This window comes from Anas acuta, chromosome 7 (assembly GCF_963932015.1).
Source record: "Anas acuta chromosome 7, bAnaAcu1.1, whole genome shotgun sequence".
In the NCBI taxonomy this organism is placed as follows: domain Eukaryota; kingdom Metazoa; phylum Chordata; class Aves; order Anseriformes; family Anatidae; genus Anas; species Anas acuta.
The window spans coordinates 1328894-1343431 of NC_088985.1; the positions used below are offsets into that span (position 1 = coordinate 1328894).

Genomic DNA, 14538 nt, shown 5'->3' on the forward strand with positions numbered 1-14538 from the left:
GCAGGTGGGGTTGTTGTCTTATAGTTGTTTGTCTGAGTGCTTTTGACCAATAATCTTGTGTGAAACACTGTCCGCCCCTGTAAAGTTCACTATAAAAGTTAGGCTATTCAGGCAATAAAATGGAGCAGCATGATCTGACTCAACTGGTGTCTGTCGTGCTTTCAGCCGTGCTTCCTGCAACAGTAATATTCCAAGAAAAGAGAACTAACTTTAAAACCTTATTTTCATTATCAGAAACAATCTAATTAACATACATTTAAGAAAATAAACCAAACCTCAGGTGAGCCACCAGCTCTTTCTCCTCCATTAGGAAATCCAGAAGAACTTTGCTAGCATAGTTGTATGCTTTTTCTATTTGTTCCACATACGCTCGCTCTTTTAAAGTATAGATGACCTCTTTAGCCACAGGGCAGGTAACATCACGTCCACATTCTCGCACAACATTCAAGTATTTCCCTGGAATAAAACAGAAAGAATTACCAATATTCACAACATTGTATGTGCCTCCAAGACAGAAGCTTCCAAATCACTACCATGAAGCAGAAGATACATTGTGAAATGTTTATATTAAGTTCTACAGAAAGCTGGAAAGGATTTAAATGCCTTTCAAAAGATGATACAGAATTTAAATTAGGCTACTAATACCACATTTAAGGTGATTCAGAAAAGTTTTTAGTTTTCCAAAAAAAAAAAAAAAAAAGGTGTTTTGGTAAAACACCTTTGCAGACAGCCATAAACTGAAAATCTGGTGCTGTACTTCAGATATAGCTTTTGAGGAGTTTGTACTTATGGCAGGGAACAATGGTAACCATTGGGTGGCACGCTTCCTTCAAGTGCCCAAACTAAGACTGTATGTCCAAACCTCAGCCATGTAGCTAGCTGCTAGAAAACTGTACCCACGTAACAGAGGAGTAAGACAGAAAGCTCCTCTTCCTGCTGTACTCCTTCAAACATTTTTTTATTTACATGATTTGGAGTTCCTTTTAATTTCCTCTTTTCCTCTGAGAAGTTGCGCTGGATAACCCCATGAACTGGCAAAATGTGATGACATTTATTTCATCTTTATGTAAAGAATGGCAATGGTCATCTTAGATTTCTCTTATATCAGAAACATATCTTTACCGACCTGTGCTTAGTATTTTGTCAGCCATTTTCTGTAAGAACGATGGAATCTGTTGCTGTACAACAGTATATCTTTGATCCCAATACTTGTCATTATAGTCTTCCTGAATCTTCTCCTTCTGCAACTTGTGCTCTTCCACCATGAACTCACTGAACATTTAAAGGAGATGTTTAGAAGCAGGAAGTGGTACAATGAGGATTACTTTTTTTGAGCTGTAAACTGGTAATATAATCTATCAGAAACAAGGTCTCACGAAGATAAATTCAAACTGAGAACTGAAATTAGTCTGTATTTGTAGTAAGAGAAGCATTTTGTGGAGTGTTTGCATTAATCTGCAATCAATTATCACAGATAAAGAATTTTACAGGGCTCAGAAACCAAGCCTAAATGTTATTTGGCTGTTAGTGTACAGGTGAGGAAGCTGGCCTTTGCTTTCTCACTATCAGGAAGGCTTTTTTTTTTTTAATCTATTTTAGTTTCTCCCCCATTAGGATTCTGAAAATGTGTGAAGAAATGAAAACACTTCCATATGCAACAGGAGTGTTGCATAAACTATTAAGAACAGAAAAATGCTTTCAATGATTCTACAAGTCAAGAAACTTTAGAGAGTGTCGTTAACTCATATCAGGTGATCATATTAGTGGACTACATTAACACAGATTCAGTGAGCTATCACACTTGCGCTTTATGAGAACAGGGTTTAGCCCTGTCCTGAAGGGGATGTGGATGTGGACGGAGAACAATTTCAGTGGGACAAGCATGGTAAGGTGGAATTTGACTGGATTACACATTTGAACTATTGTGCTATAAAACAAGTGAGCATGCCCCTGATTGCTTAACTATTGAATCAAATAGGAAATGTAGTTAAACACACTCCAGTAGCTCCCCTTCCAGGCAATGTTGCCTTGTGTACCTACTGCTGCTCAGTTTGGGCACTTAGGCTATGCAGACTCTATAGAACAGAGGGACAAGTACACAACAAGTACACTAGAAAATGTAAAAACCAAAGACTGAAACAGTATTTCTTAACTTTTTGATTTCATTTTCATTCCTTAGCTGTTCTTTACCTGTATGGATCATTAATGATGCCTCGATATATCCACTTTTCCAGAATTTCAAAATAAGGCACACTGGCTGCCTTGGTTAAATACAGACACAGTTCCTGGGCCTGGCTGTCTCCCGTGTAGTTGAAAGTCTTATCATGGAGTAAGCTCAGGGTTGATCCTCCCATACACTCACCTTTATCCACAGAAGTAGCTAAAATTAAAAAATATAGGTGTGTGAGACACAAGGCTCTATATTTAAATACACAAATTATCTGCACAAGCTATGCTGACAAACTTAATGACTTTATTAGTTGATTAGCTGACATCAACAGTTCTCCTAGTCAGCAGTAGACTCCTCCTGTACTTCTGTGAAGATGTAAGGTTATTCCACCATGCAGCCAAAAGCCTATAGCCTGAAACACACTGAAATAAAATCCCAAATGATCCACCTTACAAACAAGCAATAATGAAAAGCAGCTCTCCAAACAAGGAGAACTGAACTCAGGCAGACACAAAGCATCTGATGGCTCAAAGTCCGAAAGGCTTCTGTGCTGAAGCATATACAGAGATCTTTTTTCCAGACACTAATGAAAGAATCCTACACTTCAGTGACTTGCTTGTCAAACCTCTAATCTCAAAAGTACATCCATTCTCCAACATAACACTGAGCTAGTCGCACATGCAGCTTGAAACACCTGATTTTGGGTAAGCTGATGGTAAAATTTATACTTTGCACAGCAAAAGGGATGTAAGGGACAGAGGAAATGGAATACAGTACTGTCATGAATTTTGGATTGAAGTAAACCTTAATGTAGATGGCTAACTGTTGTGTTCCAGAAACCTAAAAATTTCAGGAAACATGAATACCAGGAAGGATGATCCAACTTCGGATTCTATGTAAAACAGATTTTTATGTCCAGATAAATCCTCTGGGCTTAGTAGACAGAAATATGAAAGTATTCTCATTCCAGATAGTTTAATTTAATCAAAATTATTGAGGAAACTATACAATGAAGTAAGAAATTGAAGGTATTAAAATGCTATTAATGAAAGTGCTGCAATTCTTTCCTGTAGGAAGGATTATCTGCCTGGCAGTATTCCTGTGAGATGTGCAAGCAATATATGTTCTCAAATTGGTTGCAACTGTGCCTCATCACTCAGCATGTGAGTGTAATTCTGAGGTATCCAGAGAGGGCCTGTTCTGCCTTTCCACCATACATGGTGCAGGAGATGGCCACTGCTGATGCAGTGCCTCTTGACATAATGATACATGCCATGTCTGTATTGTTACTATGTACAGTTCTCAGAAGCCACTGTCATGCATCTGTCAAAACAATTACTGTATTTTTTGAAACTTACCAAGTGAAGCAAGAATCTCTAGAGTCCTCATTGTGGGCTGGATATAAAACCAGAGTTTCTGCAGTGACAGAAGTCCCTGTCTCTGAAGATGTTCCAGCTGTGTAATTAGTATCATGTATTCCTTGATCAGAGTACGCATAGCAGCAGCCAGAGCATGATTTACCTGTCCATACTCAAAGGAAGACTTCTCCTCTATAAACCTGCAAAATGCAAAATGGAAACTTCTGGGTAGACAAGGCAATTTCCATCATTTTCAAGCACTTTAACTTCAGAAGGTTATACAAACATGAACAGACCATGTGTTGCAAAGCATACCAGTCTTCAGATGGAGTTTCATGTTTCACATTTGCTCTGTGCCCCCCTCTTTACTTCTCATCACCAAGTTTCTTAGTACAGAGAGCTATGGGAAAATGTTTCCTCTCAAACTGCAGGGGATCTAGAATTTAGAGTAAAACCACTATAAAAAGTGAGAGCCACCATTTTCAAGGTGATTGCCTTTATATAAGAAACAGATTAGAAGACAGGAAAAGATCTTGAAAGGAAGCAGTATCATGGACCCAGACACTGGGGAAAACATTGTTGCTAGCTTCTGACTCTCCATGCCACAGCAGGGATTCATCTCATCAGACATAGACAGCTTCATATATATTAGTGTGGTGGTTTTACTCAGGTGGGCAGCCAAACTCCACCACAACTGCTCTCTCACCTCCTGTCCTCAAGCAGAAGAGGGAAGAAGAAAGTATACTGGAAAGAAAAAAACAAAACAAAACAAAACAAAACTCACAGGCTGAGGTAAAGAAGATTTAATTAAAGGGAAAAGGAAGATGGAAAAAAAAAAAAAGAACAAAAAACAGCAAGCTGCGCAGAAGCACACAGAGAGAAAAGAAATTACTCACTACTTCCCATCAATGAGCAATGTTCAGCCACGTCCTGAGAAGCAGGACCTCAGTCAGTGTAGCGGTTGTTTGGGAGGACTGATATTTTCATAACGAGAGCACCCCTTCCTCTTTCCCACCTTTTTTTGCTGAGTGTGACACCATATGGTATGGAATATCCCTTCAGCTGGTTTAGGTCAGCTGCCCTACTATGTCCTCTCCCCACCTCTTGCCAACCCAGAGCCTGCTGGCTCCTGGGGGGGGGGGTTGGAGGGAGTCCTGATGTGGTGCCAGTATTGCTCAGCAATAGACAAAACACTGGTGTGATACCAGTGCTGTTCTACCTACATGTGCCGAGCACAGCACTGTGTGGGCTGCTTCAAGGAATGTTAACTCCATCCCAGCCAGACCCAGCACAGTTAGTGGACAAAGAGAGATGCTTCCAAATACAAGTCACATTGAGGAGTTGGGTAAAAGAGACTAGATAAATCGTTTCCTTAAAGCGTTTCTTTCTCTTTTCTGATCTTTCAGGGACATCAAATCAAACACAGACATCCACACTACAAACGTCTGCTGTCAGTGAGCTGTACCTTATCCTAAAGCCTTTCAACATTACTTAAGGTAGCTACCAGAAACTACGCAGCAGTAGGTTGTGTCTCCTGCTCAGCAGCAGACACAAAGGTTGTCTTAGTCCTGGATGCCCAGAGGAGATCAAAAGACAGGAAACAAAGAGAAATCCATAGCAAAGCAGGAAGAGACAAGCCATAATAAAAAAACACAACCCATTTTTCCTTTGTCTGAACGCAACAAGACAGTGTTTGGATACAGCAAAGGTGTGGTAAATGTAAAAGTGAACACACAGCACAGAGGAAAAAGTCAGAAAAAAAGAAATGCAGTCAAAACCATTTCAAATAAGGTGTCGTTCTTATTTCATACCCCCAAAGGTTTCAATTTAGCTTGGAAGTCACAGTCTGCAAAACGACAGGCTATATTCTACATCTTGATGCTCAAAGGAGAACATCCTCCTTTGAGAGGAAATGTCAGTTCTGTACCTGGTGACAGCAGAGTAACTTGCTGCTACAGGAAGAATCCTGGTCACCAGCTCTTTGATGGACAAGTCCAAGTTTGGATCAACTGAAAATGTTCGGTTCTGCCTGCCTACAAGAGGCTGTGCTGTGACATATCTTCCATCCACGCCAATCAAAACATATAGCAAGTCCTCCACAATCACAGATTCCTGAGAGGCTAATGGCAAAGTACCTGTTTTCAAAGGGAAGACAAAAAAGCACACAATCAGAACATGCCATTGTACTACTTTATCATTCGTATCATTTTGATTGAAAACCTGAAGCTTAAAAGAAGACATACTACCATACAAAGAGAACAAAGATCAGCCAAAGCTGAACCAAGATACAAAGAAATACAACAGAATTAGGGTCAGCTCCAAAATCTTCTACCTTGCTTTCTGGGAAAAAAGAGTCCTTTGGTCATTTATACTCAAAGTAAACCAGGCACACAGGGCTATACATCTGACATCTGTGACCACAAAAACATCACTTGCACTGCCGATCCTTTCACTGAAATGGGCTCAGTTATACTGGATCTGAGGAGTTCTAGTCTTGCTGACAACTCCCCCTACTTTCCCTCATTGAAACATTCAAATATACAGTTTAAATATAGACACAAATAAATGCTAACTCAGCAAAAGCTGCAGGTGAACCAGAAGTTGCAGGGTCTCTGAATGGTGCAATCAACTACAGCCTACAAAGAAGGATAAAGGACTCAACTTGAAATGTAATATAGTATATCGGAGGACCGGATCAGAGTGGCTACAGCACTCACTATGGCAAACCTTATCTCATGAAACTAGCTAACAGTCCCTCTCAGTTTGTAGGACTGTATGTGCTGGTACAGCATTTGACAGTCATTTGACAGTCACTCACCAGTGGTTACTGGGCACTACACAATTAGTTAATCCCTGGAAAAAAAACATTTAACTGAAGATATGACAGAGTCTCAGTCATGTATGATTCAAAAGACTCAAATAAAAGCATGTAAAATGTATGCATCAGGCATGCTTAAAACTCCCATGCAGCTAAAAGAACCATTTGACAACAGGGAAACACTCAGCCCTGCTATCCAAATCAGCATCTCAAAGAAAGAAGATCTGTATGCAAGCAAAACCATACTGGCCTTTTTCAAACTTTGACAAAATAAATGGTTCTGAGCTTGCGAGGAACATACCCTTAAAGAACATCCCAAGAGGACACAGCAGAAACACAATGGTAGATTATTTATGTGTCATTATTTAGGGGCACCTCCAGGAATGAGCCTAATGTTGTCATGTTCCACACAGTCCAAATTCACATCAGAAAGAAACTACAGGTTTCTTACAGGAGTTCTATACACAACTCTGCTTAAAGCTATAACACAATAGGGTAAGATTGGTCCCTTGCAGCTCTGGCTAGAAACGAGAGCAAATCGGGAAGTATTTTATAGTCTTACTGGAGAGGAGATTGAGCTGGATGGATTAATGACGGCTCCTTTGACAGGTACAACTACAAATACAGCTGAGAAGAGAGACATGATTCTCCTACAGTAGTATTTTATGGAAGCTATGACTCAAGAAAAAGGACTGGGAAAACACAAAACAGATTACATTGTGTGGTTTAACAATGGGGATGGAATTCAGCACAGGAGAAGCACTGAAGAAAGTGAGTTTGTTGGCGGTGGTGGTGGTTTTGTTGTTTTTTGTTTGTATGCTTTTGTTTTGTTCTGTTTTTTTGGAACCCTGGTCTTCATCTGCAGAGTCCAAGGAGCCATGTTTTGCTTTTAGGCCACTTTCATCCAGAGCGTGATGAAATCTGAATTTCATCATGGCACTTCTGAATGGAACATAACATGTTAAGGTAAATTTCCCTGTGTATCACATACCTATAGGTACCGTTGTGTCAGTGCTTAAACTGGTGCCAATTAAGAAGTCGCCAATAAGTGCAGGTCTCTCATATACCCAGGATGGAAATACTGGAACAGGCTGACCTGAATTCTTCTTGTTTTGCTTATCTCGGAGCACTTTTCGTGTAAGCTCAAGAGGCTGTTGGGAAAAGAGAGAGGGAGAAAGAGATCTTCAGAAGTGCAAGAAATTTTGAATTTTAAGCAGAAATTGACTGAAGCTGCTACCTTGAGAACAGAAAATAGAATAACTGATGTTACAGTAGCACAGCGCAGGATTTGGTCTGTTAGTACCATCTAGTCTATTGTCTGTTAGTACCATCTAGTCTATTGGTCTCAGTGCTGCAGAGATGATTTTTTTATACAGTTGGCATTCTTTTTATTGGAGAATACATCAAATAATGCCTTGCTGTATGCCTCCCCACCAGCCTCGGTGCTATGGCACAGATATGGGAGCAGAATGGGGACCTGCACAAGCACCAGGAATCTTATTAGTTTGCAAAGTGCATCACATAAAAGCCAGCGAACTACTTGGAGAAGCTGTAAGCAGTAACATCTTATTCAAGGAGCACTTGCAGACAGGTAAATGAACACTTCTGAACTCAGTTTCTGCAGAGTGCCCAGTGAGCAGCTGTATTAGAAATGCAATCCTGATAATCCACTGGTGGAAAATAATGCTGTTTTTACTCTGAATCAGTCAGTGAAGGAATTGAGCTCTTAAAATGTCAAAAGTTTTCATCCCCAGCTCTGGATATCTGTCAGTAAAATAAATGGAGCGAAAGATTAATTCTCAGCTATAGGGGCCTGCACGACATGTAACCTACATGAACATTCACACCCACAAGTGCACAAACGTGGGGGACATGCTTATAAAAGCTATTCCTTAAGCTCCACAAACACTTATGTGAAATGGGATATATATAGGGTCATTTTACTTTCTTCTCATAGAAGGTCTCAGAGGACTCAGAGGAATGTGGGAAGGAGGCAAGCAAACATGAGCTTTGCATCTTAAAGGACAGTGTTTTCATGAATGAATTCATTCACCCTGGGGCTGACCCCAACCATTCCTCACATCCTAAGAGCTGCTCAGTGTGAGGTCTTAAAATCCTCCAAACAAGAATCAGCCACGGTACTGCTCCCCCAGACAACACCAGTTCTACTGGTGTTTGCTGCAACCTCAGTGCTGGCATAACCCTGGTGCAAGGTCCTCAGACCCAAGAGGCACCAGATTCATGGCCTTGCAGAACATCCTATCTGCCTGGGAGCCTCTCTGTAGTGACAGCTGTGCCTCTGGATTTCTCCGCCGTCTCTACAACAGCTCACAAAGCGCCTCTGAACAGAAGTGATCTTCTCCAGCAAGCTTCAACTCAGAGGTACTGGATTTAGGGGAAAAAAAAAAACATGTTTGATTCCTGGATTGAGCTGGAATTCTGGAACACCAAGAAGAAAGACAGATGAGGTCCAAACATTCCCACAAATATTCTCAGGATAGTAAGATTTGACAGGAGACCTTTTTTCCCCACAGAGGAGCAGCAGCCATAGGCTAGGCCAGCAGGGAGATGCAGGATCTCTCTCCTGGAGGGACAAAACAACAGCCACCCTCAGTGCAGGTAACAGTTCTGTAAGAGTGCAACTGAGATATTTCCGCTACGTGAGTTGATACAGTCACAATGACCCAATGACCCTGAGCATCAGACTTTTTATGAGAGTTTCAGCTCTGTAAGCCTGAAGAAAGCGTAAATGGAGCAGCAGGGAGGCATAAATCTTTTCAATTGGCTTACATTGCCATTTCAATTCCTTTGGTTGTAGAGTCATATCTGTGCCTCAAAGGAAAAGCATGCATGGGAAACCAACTTGTAATTCAACTATACATTCTAGGGAACGCTGCTTACTCTTCTCTCCTCTTACAGCAAGTCTACACATAAATCCTATTAAAAACATAAGTTATCTTACTAGAAATTTGTCTTTCCTTCATGATCTAAATCAACCACTTGACACAAAACATCTGTGGATTTGGATGAGTCAAGCAAACAGTCTGTGGAGACATGCGTTTCACAAATATCTGTGGAACAAGACCAGCTTCATCACTGCCTGACAGAAGATGGGGGGTTTGCACTCCCCATCATCACATGCACTCAAAGCCCTTAAAGCTGAGAAACCCTGTAGGCATCCCTAAACATGGAGAGTTCCCCTACAGAGTGAGCACCTGAGTATTCACACCCCATCAATATGAACAGACAACACACACAATACAGACACGGCAATGCCTCCACAGACCTCAGGCAAAGAGCTGCTGTGGCACAGACTGAAAAGACTCTGGCATGTGTTTTCTGAGTGTTCACAAGAAGGTCTACATCTCAGAAACATTCAGAGCCTAGAGGTTTGTCCCTTGACAGATTTTATTGAATAGTCAGCCAAAAGGCAAAACAGAAACAAAACCGAAACTCTGAGGAGAACAGGAATCACAAAATTTTAAATAGAAGAATTTGCACATATTGTCCAGTTACTCACTATGGAACTCTGAGCCCCCACTCTTCTCCTTCTCCCCATATATCATCTTTGCTTCTGTCCAAATAACTGTTCATACTGTTGCTCCTGTGCCTTCTGCAGCCAAAATGCCTAAGCATAGCTAGGAAATGGATATTTATATAACTGATTATAGGAAAAATGATATTTGGATTTAAGTAATAATCATCCCTTTGAACTTTCTGGCCTACTGATAATGAAACATTTGCCTATCTGTTTTCTAAGCCTTACAATACTAAAGTTTACTTTTACAGTTGTTTCATTTGTTTGTCTGTTTTTACCCTTTTTCCTCTTTGACTGGGATTATTACCGGAAGACTCATTCAAATAGCTCAGCAGAAAGAATGGCTGTGCCCACTTGTGGAATGATTATGTGAGGCATTGCACCCACATATCTGGGAGAGCAGAATTTTCAGCAAGGATGGGACAAGTCATAAAGGCTGCTGGGCTCCTGAGTAAGCACTACTACAGGCAGAAAAGGAAATGCCTGCACAGATTAAAGAGGTAGTTTGAAATGGGAAAGTGAAATTATATTGATCCCAGCCACTAAGGACTGCTGTGGCCTAAAATCAACTCACCTTTACTGACTTAAATAGAAAAGGCTACTTCTATGAAGAACAGCACAAAGCTTTAATATAATTTGACTAACACATCTTGAGAGAGAATTTATATTATCTGCATGGATAGGAACATTTTTAATTCCACTAGACGATAAAAGTTAAGAAAGAGCACAGCTACATGCAAGCAGTAGGGAAAGATTTTGTGCCCAAGGCTAGGGAAGAGACTACGCTAGTACCTGCTGTACATTGGAGTTGGCTGTGACACTGCCTAGCTGCTTGCGTAGCTCCTCAAGCTCCTGTAGAGATATCTTGGAAGTAGATGAGGAAATGGAAAAATTTGTGCTGCCACTGGCTACTGCATTTGCTGCGAGTTCCGCTCTTTCTTTAGCATTTTGTTGCAAATACTGGAGTGTCTGTACATACACAAAAAAAAAAAAAAAGGAGAGATTTTGTGAATATTGGTCAACATGTAATAAAGCAAAAAACATCTGACCATAAGATGGTTATGCTGCTTCAGACCACAGGTCTTCACATCCCAGTATCATGTCTTAAAGTGGCCTATGTCAAGAGGAGTGCAATTCTCAGGAGTGCTTTAATGTAAATGCTAGAACTGGTTATATTTAACAGAAAATGCTAGAACTGGTTGTATTCTGTTGATTTCAATGCATTTCACCTAACATTATCATCAGAAAGTGTGTGCACTTAAGACCACTGCATTGCTACTACTTCTGAGTACTTATAGCAAACTCAGTTCTAATACAGAAACAAACCTCTTTATCTTCTGTGAGCTTTGACAGCAGATATACTAAAGAATCTAGATGTCTTGTATTTTTAGACTTCAGCTCATCATACTTCTTTAAAAAATCTTCAGGTGTTCGAGAAAATTCTGCTATTTTAACCTGTAAAACACCAAGTTAATATTAAATGTTTAACAGACATTATCATCACAGCATTCAAGGGAGGAGCATTATGCAAGGATGGAGACAAGGTGTAGGCTAGTGCTGGCTCCAACATACTTCAGGGAATAGGCTTTGGACTGAATGATACAGCATTGGCTTCCTACTAATAATTACAACAGAGGTGTGGGAGGGTCCTAGAACTACAGGTGATGGCCATGGTACCGCAGGAGTGAAAAGATTATGGAAAGCACAAGATCTGTAGCAGAATTGACTTTGCACATGCACAGTCTGAAGCAATAGTTTTGTATCAGCAGGCACTTGGTACCAATGAAGCCCCATTTGGATATCAGGTCCTCTTTGGGGGCTTCACTAACAATAGAGATATGAACAAAAAGGATTGAACCCAGAGCATGGGCACAGCATGTTGCCCATTGCTCACAGAGGAGCTGCAGACTTTGCCATGAGAGGAACAGCAAAAGCACAGGAGGCACTGACACAAACAGCACCAAAGAAAGCCCAAGCTGTCCCTGGGGTCCTTTACTGAGAGAGCAATGCTGCCCTGGGATGGGGCCTAGGGAAACGGAGGAATCTCTTGAAGGTATTCAAAATACAGCTAAGCAATCTGCTGTGGCTGAGATGTTGGCCCTGCTATGAACAAAGGGTTGGACTACGGATCTCCAGCAGTGCCGCTTCCTCCTTTAACCTTCCTACATTTCAGTGAATTATAGCTGTAACATAAATGATGAGTACGTCTGGAGTACAATGGCCATGGAAGTATGCCTGGTCATGAGAGTGTCAGGCTTTAAATCCCTGATGGTGGGTACTCAGAAAGAAAGTCAGATATTGTTCAGACAATCCCATTTCATAGGATTACTATTTTTCATTTGTTTTATTTCTTCAGAGAACAACCCCTCTAATTACAATTTGAAACAACCATCACAGGCACAAAATAAGCTCCTTTTAATTTTTCTCCCAGTTTTAGCAAACCTCATGTTCTTTCACCAGTTCCTCCAAGATGCAAGGATTTTATTTTTTTTTATCTTTTCCTGATGAGATCTTTTCTACCCTAAGTTGAAAATCAAGACTCCAGATGAGGTTATACACAAAGAAATCACACTGAAGAGAGTTTATGCCTAGTTTCTCCGTAGGATGCCTTGTCTTCATGGAGCCAGCAGCTTATAGAATCATAGAATCATTGAGGCTGGAAAAGACCTCCAAAATCATCTGGTCCAACCATCCCCCTACCACCACTATTACCCATTAAACCATGTCCCTGGGCACCATGTCCAACCTTTCCTTAAAGGCTGCCAGGGATGGTGACTCCACCACCTCCCTGAGAAACCCATTCCAATGCCTAATCCCTCTCTCTAAGAAATGTCTCCTAATTCCCAACTTGAACCTCCCCCTGGTGAAACTTGAGGCCATTCCCTCTAGTCCTATCACTAGTTACCTGTGAGAAGAGGCCGACCCCCAGCTCCCCACACCTCTCTTTCAGGTAGCTGGAGAGAGCAATGAGGTCTCCCCTGAGCCTCCTCTTCTCCAGACCAAACACCCCCAGTGCCCTCAGCCGCTCCTCACAGGACTTGTGGACCAGGCCCTTCACCAGCTTTGTAGCCCTTCTCTGGACACGCTCCAGGGCCTTGATGTCCTTGTAGTGAGGGGCCCAAAGCTGAACACAGCACTCGAGGCGCTGCCTCACCAGAGCAGAGTACAGGAGGACGATCACCTCCCTGGTCCTGCTGGCTGCACTATTCCTGATACAAGCCAGGATGCCGTTGGCCTTCTTGGCCACCTGGGCACACTGCTGGCACACGTTCAGGCGAGCATCAACCAACACCCTCAGGTCCTTTTCCTCTGCACAGCTTTCCAGCCACCCTGCCCCAAGCCTGTAGTGTTGCATGGGGTTGTGGCCAAAGTGCAGGACCCAGCATTTAGCCATGTTGAACCTCATCCCCTTGGCCTCTGCCCATCGACCCATCCTGTCCAGGCCCCTCTGCAGGGCCTTCCTACCCTCTGGAAGGGCCGACTCTTCCCCACAATTTGGTGTCATCTGCAAACTTACTGAGGGTGCACTCAATTTCCCCATCTAAGTCATCAGTAAACATATTAAAGAATAAGGGCCCTGACACGGACCACTGGAGAACACTACTGGTGACCGGTCACCAGCTGGACTTCACTCCATTCACCAACACTCTGTGGGCCCAGCCACGTAGCCAGTTTTTAGCCCAGCAAAGAATGTACTTGTCCAAGCTGTGGACTGCCAGCTTCTCCAGCAGAATACTGTGGGAGACCGTGTCGCTTTTGGCAGCAATTGCAAAGGAGGAACAATGCTTCAGTAGGTCTGCCCGTAAGACTTTAAACACATCTCAGCCGTGACTATAGCACAGCATTTACCTTAGCACTGTGTGCAGAGACAGTGGTGGTAACATACGGTGTGCGGTTCTTCTGCAGAAGATCGATGTACACTTCGGCTCCTTCCCCTCCATGGACATGCAGCAGGCTGAGCAGCTCATTAACATCGTGGTGGATGCGGAACTCGCTCATATTTCTGCCCGAGGTTACAAACCGTATGGTGCACAGAAAGAAAGGCAGTGAGGTATTATTTTGCTTCATAAAAATGTAAACCAACATTTCCTAACTTTATTATGAGCCCACAGGGTACATTTAATTGGGATAAAAAAAATACGCGTAAGGGGAGAAAGCAAGCAAAACTGCAACTCTGCATCTGGCCTGGTTTACCTCTGCTCACTTCAGGTGCGGGTGAACCAGCAGAGGACTTTTCATCATGGAAGTGCCATGAGCTGCCAAGTTACTGTCTCTTTACGAGAAGAGCTGGCGTGCTGAGCAACACACTGCAGGCACAGCCGAAACTGTCTATGCCCCCATTGCTTCTGGGGTTACTCAACGGCAGCTCTTCCACGCTGAAGGGTCTTTACATTCCGCTGCCCGTTATTACGAACGGATGAACGCAAAATTAACTGTTCAAGCCTGCAGCTAGGAAGGCCACACGTGCAAGAGCAGGACAGAACCAGCAGTGAGGGGTTCGCCACCGCAAGCCTTAGACGTGCTGAGCAGCGAGCGCACGGACGCGCTTTGGGCTTGCCGAAAAATAAAAGAGAGAAAAATGAAAAGAGGAAAAGAAGAAAGGAAAAAAAAAAAAAGAAAATAAAAAAAAAAAAAAAAAAGAAAAATGAAATGA

At 42.2% G+C, this 14538-nt stretch overlaps 1 protein-coding gene across 4 annotated transcripts in view; it reads right to left on the reverse strand.

Annotated features, from left to right (window-relative positions):
- The window catches only part of TUBGCP2 (tubulin gamma complex component 2), a 29444-nt gene that overhangs the window by 14588 nt on the left and 318 nt on the right, over positions 1-14538 (reverse strand). For 3 of the 4 annotated variants that reach the window (XR_011098171.1, XM_068687782.1, XM_068687780.1), the window contains exons 2-10: positions 13734-13887; positions 11211-11339; positions 10677-10853; positions 7338-7497; positions 5456-5663; positions 3529-3728; positions 2191-2380; positions 1127-1272; positions 276-456 (exon numbers count right to left, since the gene is read on the reverse strand). Coding sequence is in view for 3 of the 4 variants with exons in the window: in XM_068687782.1 (XP_068543883.1) it covers positions 276-456; positions 1127-1272; positions 2191-2380; positions 3529-3728; positions 5456-5663; positions 7338-7497; positions 10677-10853; positions 11211-11339; positions 13734-13883 (1541 nt within the window). In the remaining variant the exon portion in view is untranslated. Of the gene's footprint in view, positions 1-275; positions 457-1126; positions 1273-2190; positions 2381-3528; positions 3729-5455; positions 5664-7337; positions 7498-10676; positions 10854-11210; positions 11340-13733; positions 13888-14078; positions 14477-14538 lie in introns of those variants that run through there. The other variant, XM_068687781.1, reaches the window with a different exon arrangement.